At 60.5% G+C, this 13,442-nt stretch overlaps 1 protein-coding gene across 5 annotated transcripts in view; it reads right to left on the bottom strand.

The window, feature by feature from the left end:
• Nucleotides 1-13,442, bottom strand: part of CHD5 (chromodomain helicase DNA binding protein 5) — a 52,081-nt gene that overhangs the window by 21,587 nt on the left and 17,052 nt on the right. For 3 of the 5 annotated variants that reach the window (XM_073903433.1, XM_073903432.1, XM_025856312.2), the window contains exons 7-20: nucleotides 12,593-12,731; nucleotides 11,913-12,079; nucleotides 11,520-11,741; nucleotides 10,191-10,397; nucleotides 9,761-9,972; nucleotides 7,705-7,836; nucleotides 7,512-7,620; nucleotides 6,299-6,490; nucleotides 6,009-6,209; nucleotides 3,409-3,546; nucleotides 3,211-3,332; nucleotides 2,203-2,376; nucleotides 1,664-1,805; nucleotides 356-487 (exon numbers count right to left, since the gene is read on the bottom strand). In XM_073903433.1, coding sequence (XP_073759534.1) covers nucleotides 356-487; nucleotides 1,664-1,805; nucleotides 2,203-2,376; nucleotides 3,211-3,332; nucleotides 3,409-3,546; nucleotides 6,009-6,209; nucleotides 6,299-6,490; nucleotides 7,512-7,620; nucleotides 7,705-7,836; nucleotides 9,761-9,972; nucleotides 10,191-10,397; nucleotides 11,520-11,741; nucleotides 11,913-12,079; nucleotides 12,593-12,731 — 2,289 coding nt within the window. The remainder of the gene's footprint in view (nucleotides 1-355; nucleotides 488-1,663; nucleotides 1,806-2,202; nucleotides 2,377-3,210; nucleotides 3,333-3,408; nucleotides 3,547-6,008; nucleotides 6,210-6,298; nucleotides 6,491-7,511; nucleotides 7,621-7,704; nucleotides 7,837-9,760; nucleotides 9,973-10,190; nucleotides 10,398-11,519; nucleotides 11,742-11,912; nucleotides 12,080-12,592; nucleotides 12,732-13,442) is intronic. The other 2 variants (XM_073903431.1, XM_073903434.1) reach the window with 1 other exon arrangement.

The raw sequence follows: 13,442 nt of genomic DNA, 5'->3' as shown, positions 1-13,442 counted from the left end.
CACCAGACTATGAGTGTCTCAAGGACAAGGACCGGCCCCGTGCCTAGCACAGAGCCTGACGGAGAACAGATACAGCCAGAGGGAGGAAGGAACGACGACACAGACCAGCTGACCCCCAAGGCTGCACAGCATGCCTCTGACCACCCAAGAGGCAATGCTGTGAGTGCTGGAGAGGGCCTCCTGGCGCTGCGCCCATGCGGGCTCCTCCCAAGCCAGCCCCGGGGGCCCCTCTGTGGGAAGTCAGACTGCAAGGGCACTGAGGGTTGTGCTCCCAGCTGGCAGGGGTGCCCTCTGCAGGGTGCGGGGTGGAGGCTGAGGGAGGCAGAGGTCGGCCAGCCACCCAGGGCCAGCTCACCTGGGAGAAGATGAGCACACGGTGCCCTTCGTCCCGCAGCTTCTTGAGCATCTTCTGCAGAAGCATGAGCTTGCCTGAAGACTTGACCAGGGAGCTGCCATCATAGGAGCCATTGGGCAAGACAGGGGCCTCCTGTAGACACAGTAGAAGTTGGAGCACTGGGGGGCTTCCCCTCTCCCCTCTGGCTCTGCACCAAAGAGGCCCACAGGGATGGACAGAGGCCCAGTAACGGGCTGAGCACAAAGCCCGAGCCCGGGTCAGGCCAGGCTCAGCAGAGGCGGACGGGCCTCGCATCTCACGGGCCCCTCCCCAGCACAGCGTTCCCAGGCAGAGCCAGACTGGTCGGCCCACCCTCAGTCTCCCCCTGCTGGCACTCCACCAAGGCACCGGGGACATCAGCGAACAGGTGGATGACAGAGTCTTAAGCTAAGCCGGCCTTCCCAGAAGGAATTATGCCTCGTCTCTGGGGTCACTGGAGGGCGCATCCTGGCCAGGCCAGCCCCTGAACCCCAGCTGGGCAGGATGTCAGTCCAAAGGCCCCTGCTGTGCCAGAGTGGCGAGAGCCATCTGGGGTGGCCTCAAGTGCAGATCAGCCACCGCACGGCCCCCTGCGCCTCACTCTGCTGCCCGGGGGGAGCACGTATCCCCTGCGGAGGGTTTCAGCGAGAACCGGAATAGTAGTGTGGGTGGTGACAAGAACAGCAGCGCCAGGCTCTCTGCGAGGGCACACTTCACGTGCACCTCCGCATCTGGTCCTTACCCTCTCAGGCGGATGCTACTGTCCCATTTTAGAGAGGAAAAAGCTGAGGCTCAGAGAAGGACCACTGGCTTTTCTGAGACCACAGGGCCGGAGCTGGTGTCCGACCTGGGGTCTAGTCTCTCACCCAGGACCACACATCCCAATCACCTGGGGCCCCACTCAGGCCTTCCTGACTCCCTTAGTGACCGAGTGCAACCAGATCAGCCTGGGGTCCCCTGCCGCGGAGGCTGGAGGGGACCTCGGGGTGCCCCGCTGCCCCCCACTACTTTATGGTCATGAGGAGGGGCCAAGGGAAGGAGAGGGCCTGAGCAGCGGATGGAGGTAGGCTTTCAGAACCTGGCATAATGGGGACCCACATCACCTCTCGGTCCTCATACTCGGGGAGGGCTGAGGGCTGAGCACCTGCCACCACAGCCAGGGCCACCCATGGCCGCCGTGCACACTCACCACGGTGGGCAGAGGGAGCCTACGGCGGCAGCCTTACGCCCTGACCCTGGTGGTCACGGGTACCTACTTACAGCGGCCACGGGGCGGCCCCGGGGACCTACCACGGCAGCCACAGGGAAGAGGTAGGGGTGGTTGCAACACTTCTTCAGATCCATCATGATGTTGAGCAGCGACACCTGGTTCCCACCCCCCTTGGAGTTGAGTGCCTCGAAGTTCCGTGTGAGGATGAACTTGTAGTACTTCCTGCAGCAGGGCAAGGAGGAAAGGCAGGCTGGACACCAGGGCCGCCGCAGCCTCTGAGAGCACACTCTGCAGGGAGGCCAGGGGCTCCCGGTCCTGCACCACTCACGGGCAGACCAGGGCAGACCTGCGAGGTGAAGCCGCAGGCCTAGAGTCACCCAGCAAGTTCCTGGGGACAACTGCAAGGACTCGGGCCGCCCCGAGCCCAGCCGCTGAACAGGTCGAAGAAGGAAGTGTGTGCAAAAGGTGAGTCAAGGTGTCGGGGGGGCCGAGAGCCTTCCCACCACCCTGGGAAGCAGTGCAGGAAGGCTAGGTCAGACCTTCTGGGAGAAGACAAGCCCAGGGGACATGAGGCACGCTGCTCTGTGGCAGGCCCCCGATGGGCGGAGCGCCCACTCACTTCTGCATCTGGCTCAGCTCCACACGAACGATCAGCTCGGTCTTGGCCGGCATGTTCTTGAATACATCAGCCTTGAGCCGCCTCAGCATGTGTGGCCCCAGCAGGTCGTGTAGCTTCTTGATCTGGTCTTCCTTGGAGATATCGGCAAACTCCTCCAGGAAGCCCTCCAGATTGCTGCAAGAAAGAACTGGGATGAGAGCCGGAAGCAGGGGACAGAAGCAAGCCAAAGCCATCTGCAGAGGGAGCCAGGACTGGGGTGGGGGGGACCAGAGGGTCACAGGGCAGGCCGGTTGGCTGGTGGGCCTGGGAACCTTAGCCCTGCCCTATAGGTATCCATCGGAGCCCATGCCCCACCCCCAACCTCCCAGCACAGCCAAATAGGATACCTTCCTCTCCTCTAAGCTGTCCTGGGCATGAAGTCTCTAGAACTCTTTACCCATATTACAGAAAAGGAAACTGAGGCTGATGGGGGCCCAAGGTTGTATGGTCCAGCCTGCCCTCCAATCTATATCTCCTGATTCCAAAGTCACCACTGTCTACCCTGAACCCCCATTCTGAGCCAGAAAATGGGGTAGGTGAAGACAAGGAGGCCGGGGAAGGAGACCCCAGGACTCCCACTGGCCAGGGCTCTGTGTTCACCCCCATATCTGCCACCACCCCCGCATCTTCTGCCCCCATCACTGTCACCCGCGCGGTCACTTGGGTTTCCGTGGAGAGGAAGTAACAAGCCAGGGTATGCGGGCAAGGACAGGAGCCCCAGAGGACCCCCGGGGTTCTCCTGGGGCAGAGCCGAGGAACAGTCGCCATATTCGGGGCAGCTGATGTCCCCTGAGCATGCAGCACCACGGCCCCTCCCACACAGGTCACTTGAGGTGGGCTTGCTAACGCTCCCATTTTACTGATGAGGAAGCCGAGTTCCAGCGAGCAGTCCCGGCGCCAGCCTCGGACCCTGACGCTTCTCCCCCGGCTGCCCGCCTGCCCCCACCCCGGCCGGGCCCACTGACTCACTTGAACCTCTCTGGAGTCAGGAAGTTGAGAAGATGGAACAGCTCCTCTAGGTTGTTCTGCAGCGGAGTCCCCGTCAGCAGCAGCTTGTAATCGATCTTGTAGCTGTTCAAGACCCTAAAGAACTTTGGGGGAGAGGAGGCCCATCAGGGGGAGCGGGGCGGCTCCCGGGGCCAGCAGCCAACACCCAGCACCGCCTACCTTGGACTGGTTGTTCTTGAGCCGGTGGGCCTCGTCCACCACTAGGCAGGCCCACTCGATGGAGCCCAGGATGGCCTGGTCGATGGTGATGAGTTCATAGGAGGTGAGCAGGACATGAAATTTGATCTGCACTTCTTTCTGGAGGGGGAGAAGAGCATCTGGGAGGGGAGCAGGTAGGGTCTCCAGAGACAAGGAGGCATGGAGGAGGGGTGGACGGGACGCCCCCCCACAAAGAGCCCAGGGAGGCCCTGGGACTGAGAAGAAGGGCAGAGGGGTCAGCTGAGGCCCAGAGCCCCACAGCACCATGGATGGACAGCCGTGGGGAGCAAGCCCATGCTGAGCTCCTCACGCCCTGCTCATCCTCACAGGCCACTCCCACTATGCCGCCCCTGTCCCCATTTACAGCGCGTGGGGTCTCAGGCTGGGTAAGATCCCCCGGGGTCCCTGTGGCCAATGGATGGCAGAGTGAGGATTCGAACAGAGAAGTGGTCCCCGCACTTGGGGTTAAATGCTCTGCAGTTGCCGACCTGAAATTCATAGTCATATTTTGGTTGGGGACAGTGGAGCCCCGGCTGCCCTGACCAGCAAACACCGACGCCTCACAACCTCGTCGGGGACAGGCCCGGGCATGAGGGGCATTCACCCCAAGAGCAGCCCCACGCTGAGGGACATGACATTAAATAGCCAATAAAAACCACCATCATGGAGAGAGGAGGAGCACAGAATAAAGAGAAAAGCTGTTTCCTGCACTTGAACCAGGGGCCCCGTGTCTTCGTCCTTCACTGGGCCCCACAAAGGAGGAAGCCCGTCCTGGCCAAACCAAGCCTGGCTCCCCCCGTGACCGGCATCCCTGTGGGAAGGGACCAGAGAGGGGCAGAGGGGCGTCTCTGGGTTTGCACCCAACCCTGTCCTTTGGAGCTAGACCTCAGTCGAGTTAAATAACCTCCCGAGCCTCAGTCTCCCTTCTGGTAAAAAGGGCGCAATCCTGTCTACGTGAGGAACGCCACGAGAATCCAAAGAGCACAGGCTGTTCCTCACAAAATGACACACGGAGTCCTCCCAAGATCCAACACTGCCATTCAGGGTATAGACCCAAAATGCCCCAAAGAAGCAGAGGCAGGGATTTGAACCAATGTTGGCACATCCACATTTATAGCATTTTCACAAGAGCCAAAATGTGGAAACAACCCAAGCGTCTGTGGACAGACGAATGCATACAGATTTTGAAATGCAGTCTTCTCACACAGTGGGATGTTACTCGGCCTTAAGAAGGGAGGACATTCGGACCCCGTGTTACCACAGGGATGTTTGATGACGTTGTGCTCAGCGAGGGAACCAGTCAAAAAAGCATATGCTGTACCATTCCACTTGAACGAGGTACTGAGAGTATCGAAATCACACAGGGAGAGAGCTGGGTGGGTGCCAGGGGCTGGACAGGGGGACGGGAGTTCCTGCCTGCTGGGGACCGAGGTTTGGTTTTGCAAGATGACAAGGTTCTGGAGGCAGAGGATGGTGATGGTTGCCCGGAAAAGGTGAATATACTTAATGCCCCTGAACTGCGCACCCCAAAATGGTTACCGCAGTAAATTTTTATGTTTGTGTATTTTACCACAATTTCTAATTTTTATTGGTTTTTTAAGATTTATTTATTTGAGAGAGAGAGAGAGAGAGCGCGCGCACGCACAGTGAGGAGCGGCAGAGGGAGAGGGAGAGAAACCCAAGCAGACACCACACTGAGCGCAGAGCCCGACGTGGGGTTTGATGTCACAACCCCGAGATCAGACCTGAGCTGAAACCAAGGGTTGGACGCTTAACTGACTGAGCCGCCCAGGCGCCCCTATTTTACCACAACTTTTATCGCTTCTCGGCCTTTTGGCTAAGATCAAGTGTAAAAATAAAAGAGATGAGTCTGCAGAGTGCCCAGCACGTCACAGGGCCCCAGCGTGAGCTCAGGAGCTTTTCTGTGACTAATTGGCCCACAGGCCCATCATCTGACCCGTCTGGGGTCCCTGAGTCACCCCCTCATCCAACAAATAGTTACCCGGCATGCCCTGGGGCCACAGCTGTTCCAAGATGCTAGAGCAGGCTGGTGTAAGAACCCCCGGGCTCCTGGGAGGCGACTGCCCGCCCCCCAGTGCCACAGCTAATTTAAGTGCTAAGATGAGTTGAGGGCCTACCATGTGCCACCACGGTCCTGAGTGTTCCTCAGAGTACAGACTGGGGACCAGAGGCATCCACGTCTCCTGGGGCTTTGTCACAAATGCGGAGTCTCAGGCCCCACCCCAGAGCTGCAGGATCAGAACCTGCTCTTCAGCAAGACCCGCGATGACCCATGGACACAGTCAAGACTGAGAGACCCTGCCTAGCTCAGTCTGTTAGCTCAGTTTGCTGAGAAGAATCAGAGGCTCAGAGGGGTCACACAGCTGAGGTACTAGGTTGAATTGTGCACCCCCCCAAATCCGTGTCCACCCAGCACCTCGGGATGTGACCCTTTTAGGAGCAATGGTCTCTGCAGGGATAATCAGTTGCGATGAGATCATCTGGATCAGGACCGGGAGGCTTTCCGGGGTCCCCCCCCCCCGGGGATGAGGGGCACGCACCTTCATGCGGAACACCTTCTTCCCACTCCGAATGGCGTTGTCCTCAAAAGAAAACTCATTCTCCCGGATCACGGAGCGGCTCTCCTTGTCCCCCGTGTAGGTGACCACATAGAAGTCGGGTGCCCACATCTCAAACTCACGCTCCCAGTTGATGATGGTGGACAGGGGCGCGCTGACCAGGTAGGGCCCCTTGGAGTGCCCCTGGAGACAGGCAGACGGAAGTGGTAAGGCTGCCTGCCCTCGGCCAGTGCTGGCCACCCCTCCTGGGACCCCTGCCCTGGCCCGCGCACCTCCTTGTACAGGGAGTAGAGGAAGACGATGGTCTGCACGGTCTTGCCCAGCCCCATCTCGTCAGCCAGGATAGTGTCTGTGCCCTGGGCCCAGGAGAAGCGCAGCCAGTTGAGGCCCTCCAGCTGGTAGGGGTGCAGCGTGCCGCCCGTGGAGTCGATGTACCAAGGCTGCTTGTCAAACTTGACCGTGGGCTGCAGAGGAGGCAGAGGTTCAGATACACCCTGAATCCTGGGCACCGGAGCCCAGCCCCAGGGCTTGGCACACACTGTTCCTTCTGCCTGGAATACTGTTCTCACTCCTCTCGTCCCTGCCAACTTATTCATCCTTCAGGTCTTGGCTGGAGCACCTCTTCCTTCAGGAAGCCCTCCCTGACTCCCAGTCTGGCTTAGGTGTTCCCATGTCCTCCTGGGGCAGCCCTATACATTTCCAACGGGGTCGTTTCCTGATTGATGGATTCTCTGACTTTGAGCCCAGGTTGTGGTCATCATACTCGTCCTGTTCACCGCTGCCTCCTCTGTGCCCCACATGGTACCTGGGACATGGTGGACACTTGGTCAACATTTGTTTGGTGCATGCCTGAGCTGCTTCCTCCCCTTGATCCTAAACATCACCCTCTGTGTCCTTTATAGCCTGCAGCTCAAGACTGCTTCCCCGATGAAGTCCTCCAGATGTTCCAGGCCCATTTGCCCTTCCCTGGCAACCCCCAGCTCCAGGCTGAACCCCCATGTTCTATGGGCCCAGGGGAGATGGACACTTCTTGACATGGGGCCAGAGTCCTTGTTCCAACAGCTGGCAGACACCCCAGAGAAGTCTGCTAAATGAATAAAGGTCAACCTTCCACACCCTGATGGGCTCACAGCTGGGGGTGGGGCCAGTTGGGGGATGTATTTTGTATGCTGAGCAGAGACTACGTGCTCCCCAGTTTGTGCACAGGTAATCCACAGTTCAAACTCACAGGAGGCCAAGGCCTCTGTCCCCAGGGAGCTGCCCCTCTGCATCAGGCTGGCAGACCCAGACCCCGGGGTTGAGCTCTCCCTGGCAGGGAGGGCCTGGGTCTTCGTCACCTTGTCCCGTCAGCTGCCCGGCTGAAGTGGATGGAACCAGACGGGCCCTGGCACACCACTTCCCTGGCCCAGGACACTCCATCCTCCATGGCCAAGCCTGGGGTGGCAGGACTCAGCAACCCCACCCCATCCCCCCCTCCCTGCTCACATCCACAATGGGTGTGTCTGGTGGCTTCTCCTGTTTATCATCCTTCAGCTTCTTGCCCTTCTTGACCAGCCTCTTGGGCAGCCTAGCATCTTCACCCAGCATCAGCTCCCTGGGAAAGAGCGGGGGAGGCGGATGAGCCAAGCCCGGGCCAGCAGGAGGCGGCAGCCTGGGGACAGCCCTGCGGCCCACGCACCTGTGGCCCCAGTAGGCCTGCTTCAGGTTGTCATAGTAGGGGATGTCGATGTCGTCAATCTCCCAGGTGCACTGGTCATAGGGCAGGTCTTTCCACTTGATCAGGTAGTGCACATCCCCCTTCTTGTCGAAGCTGCAACACAGCACACAGGTGGTGGTGGAGGGGCGGGCCGCTGGGGGAGGGGCTGCGGGGTGTCGGGGGGGGGGGCATGGGGGGAAGTCCAAAACACACCTCACAGGATGCAAAACCCCCCACTCCCACAGGCCCTGGGGAGCTAGTGCCAGGAATGAAGGCCGGGGAGAGGGGGTAGTGGCAGAGCCCGAGAGGGACAGGTGAGAGGCCATGCTCACAGAGGTGCTAAGAGCCAGCGACATTCCCATCCCCCATCACACTGAGGCATCCCATCCGGGCAGGGGGTCTGGACACCAGAATTCTCTTAATTCACCATTAAGAGAAAGACCAACCCCCATCGCCATGGAAACTGATGTTTTTGTTTTTGTTTTTGTCATTACTCAGACTTGGGGTAATAAACGTGGGGAAAATTCACCTGCCCTGCCTTGGAGGTAGGGAGGAAGACTGCCATGTATGTTTTTAAAATGCAGTTTAATAAAGGTAAAAAAAACTGTGGGTCAGTTCAGTGGCGGGGGGTGGACTCAGGTTTGCATAGGATCTAACCCTCTTTTCATGAGTTGTTCTCGGGGGCGCCTGGGCGGCTGTCGGTTAAGCATCTGACTTCAGCTCAAGTCACGATCTCAGGGTCCTGGGATCGAGCCCCGCATCGAGCCCCATGTGTCCCGTGTGCCCCGCGTGTGTCAGGCTCCATGCTCAGCGGGGAGTCTGCTTCTCCCTCTCCCTCTGCCCCTCCCCCAACTCATGCTCGCTCAAGCGCTCTCTCTCTCTCTCTCTCTCAAAAAAAAAAAAAAAAAAAGAGTTGCTCTCAGTGAGGGCTGGGGATAGGCAGAGGGCAGGCAGCTCTTCCAGCCTCGGCCCTCACCACAGCCCTGCGGGGTACTCTCGTGATCCCAATTCACATGAGAAACACAGAGGCACAGAGCCCAGAAAACAGGGAGCCAGGGTTAGAATCTGGGTCTGGCTCAGGTTCTTAACCTCCGCACTACCCAGCTCCTGCCACTCAGGACACCTGTGGTCGGCTGGCCCTAAGCCCCTCCCAGGCAGAGCCCATCAGGTCAAGACAGGGAGGCAAGTGAAGCCTCCGAGCCTCACCCCGTGCACACCTGTCGGCCACTGCCGGTTCTCAAGCACCTGAGCTCAAGAATCAGCCAGAGCTCCCACTGCTCCCCAAACGAAAGCCACACTCCAGGGGTCCACAGGCTTCCTGCCCTGGTCTCCGTCCAGCTTTCTGCAGCCTCTGATCACCGTCACCTGGGGCGTTTCTAGACTGCTCAACCAAGAGTTGTCTCAGGGCACAGGGGTTTGGGATAGTGGCTAAGAAAGCAAGGCCTACCTTCCTAACTCACTAGGTTCAAATCCCACCTCCACCGCCTCTTGGCTGTGTGACTTTGGGCAAGTAACTTAACTTCGCTGTGCCTGTCTGCACATCAATAAAAGAGGTAGAAATGAAATGTCTACCTGTCAGGGTAGATAGTGCTCAGCAGTGTTGTTGTTCTAAAGGAGGATCAAATGTGCATACAGCCCCACACTTGAGGCCACCTTGGTCCCCAGGACCCTCCCTCAGGTATCAGGCACCAGCTCTGGCAGAAGCCCGGGAGCACAAGCATCCTGACCCACTGACGGTCCCACTCCGTGCAAGTGTCACAGGCTGTTCGTGAAGTTGCCCCTTTACACATATGACTTTGAAACTGCACTCCCACCATGAGTGAGAACACACGTGCAGGCACGTGCCTGTGTGCATCGGACGACCCCCTCCAGCCGGGCAGTCAAATCGCCGACAGTGGGGGCCCGCCATCTCTTCTTCCTGCCCCCACCGCACCCACACGCAGTCCTGCGCCCATTCCACAGAGTGCAGGAGCTGCTGCGTCCCCAGCCTGCGGCCACCTCATCAGGCACCCACCCATCAGGCACCCACCCAACCCACCTGTGGTTCAGGATGCGGTGGATCATCATCCACTCGGGCTTGATGCCGTAGCGGTAGAAGCGTTCCTCCATCTTGGCGTAGAGAGGGTCCTTGTTCTTCCTTTTCTCGCTCTTGCCATCCTCATCGCCAGAGCCGTAGTCAAAGGGCGGTGGCTCGTCCATGTCGTTCTTTCTTTGGTAGTTGCGATACATGACTGTGTGGTATAGCTCCAGCTGCTTGTACAGCGGCAGAGGTTACGGGGGGCAGATGGGCCATGGCTCCCCCATGTCCCCGACCTGGCTCCCCCAGCCTGGGTCCCACGCAGGACGACCGCACCTTCAGCCTCCCCCTCCCTGCCTCCCAACAATGCCCCGCACTCAGTGCTAGCCAGCACCTCTCAGGACCAGAGCCTTAGCACAGCCATACCTGCCCGGTTCCGGGGGGGCCTCACCTGAAGCTCCTTCACCCAGGAGCAGTGCCAGTAGGAGAGCCCAGCCCACTTGACAAAGAACTCTCTCTCTGGAATGCCCTCCAGGGGCTTGGGTGGGGGGACACCAGGCTCCACGTCGGGCCCCGGCAACCCCACCATGAAGGGGGCGGGGGGCTCTGTCCACCTCCAGTGTAGGATCCGCTGGACTTTGCCCTTCAGCGGGGGGCACTGTGGACAGAGGAGGATTCCCCACGTTCAGGGCTTAGCCAAAGGGCCCCACCCTGAGGCTCTGGGGACATCAGGCTGTCCCAAGGCTCTCTCCAACAAGCTGCCCTGCTCCCCAGGTCAGCACCACCGTGACTCCACAATACTGCCCTGTCCTCAGGAGTCCGCACATGCTGCGCACACAGGAGATGGGCAACGTGGGTGTGTGCACATGCACGCACACGCACCAGAAGCCCAGATGCACACCGGGGAACTGGGGCTGGCCACAGCACAGCCCAGGATCCAGAGGGTGGGGAATCCAGCACGGGGGGGCAGGGGTGGCTGGGGGACAACTGGGAGCATGGGGGCCTTCTAATGCATACAGCCACCCGGGGTGGGGTGGGGTGGGGGGGCGCTCTCCTCTCCCTGCCTCCTGCCCTCTCACCGCCCCCAGCCCTGGGACGGGAGACAGGTCCAGGGAGGGTCTGAGTGGGCAGTTCTGCTGTCCGGCTTGAGACAAGCCTCCTTACCTCCCTGAGCCCGTCTTATCATCTAAAAATGGGAATGACAAAGGCCTCTACTCGGCAACTCGGAAAGCGGTAAAGGGATCCCCAACCAACAGCGGCTGTGAGGGTGGTGGTAGGGTCACCACCACTTATCTCTTCATTATGGCTCAGTGAAAACTGCGTCTGGGTCTCAACGGGGTCGAGACGCAGAGAGGGTCTTAGTGAGGCGGGGGCGGGGGGGGCGGGACTCGGGGGGTGGGTGGAGGCACTGTGGTGGGCGGGGACTCCGGTGGACCCTGCAAGGGGCGGGGCCTTGGCGAGTGCGCCCAGAACGTCGCGGATCGGGCCTGGACCGGCAGAGACCGGGTCCTCGGTGGGCGGGGCTTTGTGGGCGGGCGGGGCTTAGCCCTACAGAGGCGGAGCCTTTGGTGGACGGGGCTGCGCTAGCGGGGCGGGGTCTGGGGAGCTGCGGGCGGGGCTTGCGGGTGGGCGTGGCCCGGGCCGGTGGGAGCGAGGCCTTTGTGGGCGGCGCCTGCCGGGGGCGTGGCCCCGGTGGGCGGGGCGGGGAGGTGCCGCGAGAGGGGTCTGGGGTGGGGCGGCGCGGGCGGCGCTGGCGGCGCGGGGCGGGCGTAACACTCACAGTACAGCGCGGGCAGAGCCATTCACCGTTTGGGATCTCGGGCAGCGGCGGGTTGAGGCAGTGCAGGTGGTAGGAGGAGGGGCACGCGTCGCAGCAGAGCAGTTCGCCCCCGTCCTTGCACACGCGGCAGAACTCCATGTGGTCGTCCTCCTCCTCCTCGCAGCCGCCCTCCTCCTCGTCGTCTTCGTCGTCCTTTGGCTCCCACTGGATCCCCTCCTTCTCCTGAAGGGGAGAATCCGGGTGGAGGCACCTCGGGCCGGGCGCCCCTCCGGCACCGTGCGACTCCCTCCCGCGCGCGCGCCTCTCCCCGTTGTACACCTCCCCGCGGGCTGCGCGATCCGGGAGCCAGGCACCGGCCGCGCCCCCGCCCCAGAGCCTCCGCCACGGGCTTACACAGTGGGGACAGCTCCACTTGCCCTCGGGAGCCTTCTCCAGCTCTGGATCAAGGCAGACGAGGTGGTAGGCCCGCGGGCAGGTGTCACACAGGATGATCTCCCCGCCCTGCTGGCACACCTCACAGTAGTCCTGGTGGTCCGTCTCGTAGCCATCACCATCGTCAACTGGGGAGGGGGCAGAGGCGGTCGCGGAGGGTCTGGTCACCACTCCCAGTGCCCAACCAAGCTCCACCCAGGCTGCACTGCTCCCCAGTAGGTGTTTAGTAGGTGCTGGACGAATGGATGGTGGATGGACAGGCGGGGTGAATAAATGTCTGAGGAAAGGCTGAGGGAGTGAAGGGGTGGTGAGAGGGCTGGAAGTAAAAGGGAGGGGGGAGGGAGGATGGGTGGGGGGCTGGGACGGAAGGGATAATGGGTGAGAGGGTGGATTTTGCAGGAGGTTAAGAAGCAGTCCCTTCTCCTGTGCAAACGCCCCCCCCCCAGGGGGCCTACACCAAAAGTCCCTAATTTAGCCTCACTGGGACAAGACCCCTCCCCTGACCACAGAGGCCAACGGGAGTTGGAAGCACAAGTGAACTGCCTGGCCGAGCCCAGGAGAGGCTGAGGCATGAGGATGGCCTCCCCTGCTAACCAAGGGGGCTCTGCACCCCACCCCTTCTACCAGGACGGCCATCGAACCCCAGGAAGTCCTACTCCTCCTCTTCTTGCGCCGCCGCTTGCTCTTCTTCCCCAGGGCTGTGGAGCCCTCCGAGCGCACGGACGAGCTGTGGATGCTGGCGCTGTCGAAGTCCGACTCCTCCCGCTCATCTTCCTCGCTCTGGGGGGGGGGAGGGGAGGATGGTGAGTCTAGAGCCTGCCCTGGAGGCTCATCCCAAGGGCCTCACTGGCTTGGGCAGAGGATGGCGTAGGGCAGGGCATGGTGGAGGCTCCAGAGGCACGGTGTTCTCTGTGGTTCATCTCCTCTCCACCTGGTTAGAAACCCCAAAGGCCCCACCCCCCTTCCCCAAGCCCTGCTCTCCAGCCCTCAGACACAACCCACATTTTCCAGACCTCTCCCACAGGCCCTGCTCTCCACCCTGCCAAACTCCTACAGCTCCCTCAAGGGAAAGCCCTAAAACACCTCCTCCAAGGAGCCTTCCCAGATTTCTCTTTAACTGGACCCGTTGCACAGCCTGTGTGCCAGGTCTGGTCTGTCCCATCTGCCTGTCATTAGCTCTCTCCCAGTGTATCTCCCAAACACCCTCCAGACGGTGAACACCTCCGGAGCAGGGCCCACCGTGGCTGAGCCGAGAGCCTAGCACACAAAAATGTGCTCAACAAATATTTGCTAAGCTAAGCGGGAGCACCCGCTCCAGGCTGGGTCACACCTGCTGCTCCGTGCTCCCCTCTAGAGCAGCTAAACTCAAATCCTGTCATTTGCCTGTACCAAGGGACAAAGAAATGGCTTCCAACTCTGCCCCTCTACAGAGATGGGGCAAGGTGTGGGAAACAGGTGCCCTGTGGGGGTGGGGGAGGGTATGAATGCTCC

This window comes from Callorhinus ursinus, unplaced genomic scaffold, assembly GCF_003265705.2.
Source record: "Callorhinus ursinus isolate GAN/ISIS: 27379988/994484 unplaced genomic scaffold, GSC_fseal_2.0 scaffold18, whole genome shotgun sequence".
NCBI classification, from domain to species: Eukaryota; Metazoa; Chordata; class Mammalia; order Carnivora; family Otariidae; genus Callorhinus; species Callorhinus ursinus.
This window is presented reverse-complemented; position numbering and strand designations above follow the sequence as displayed.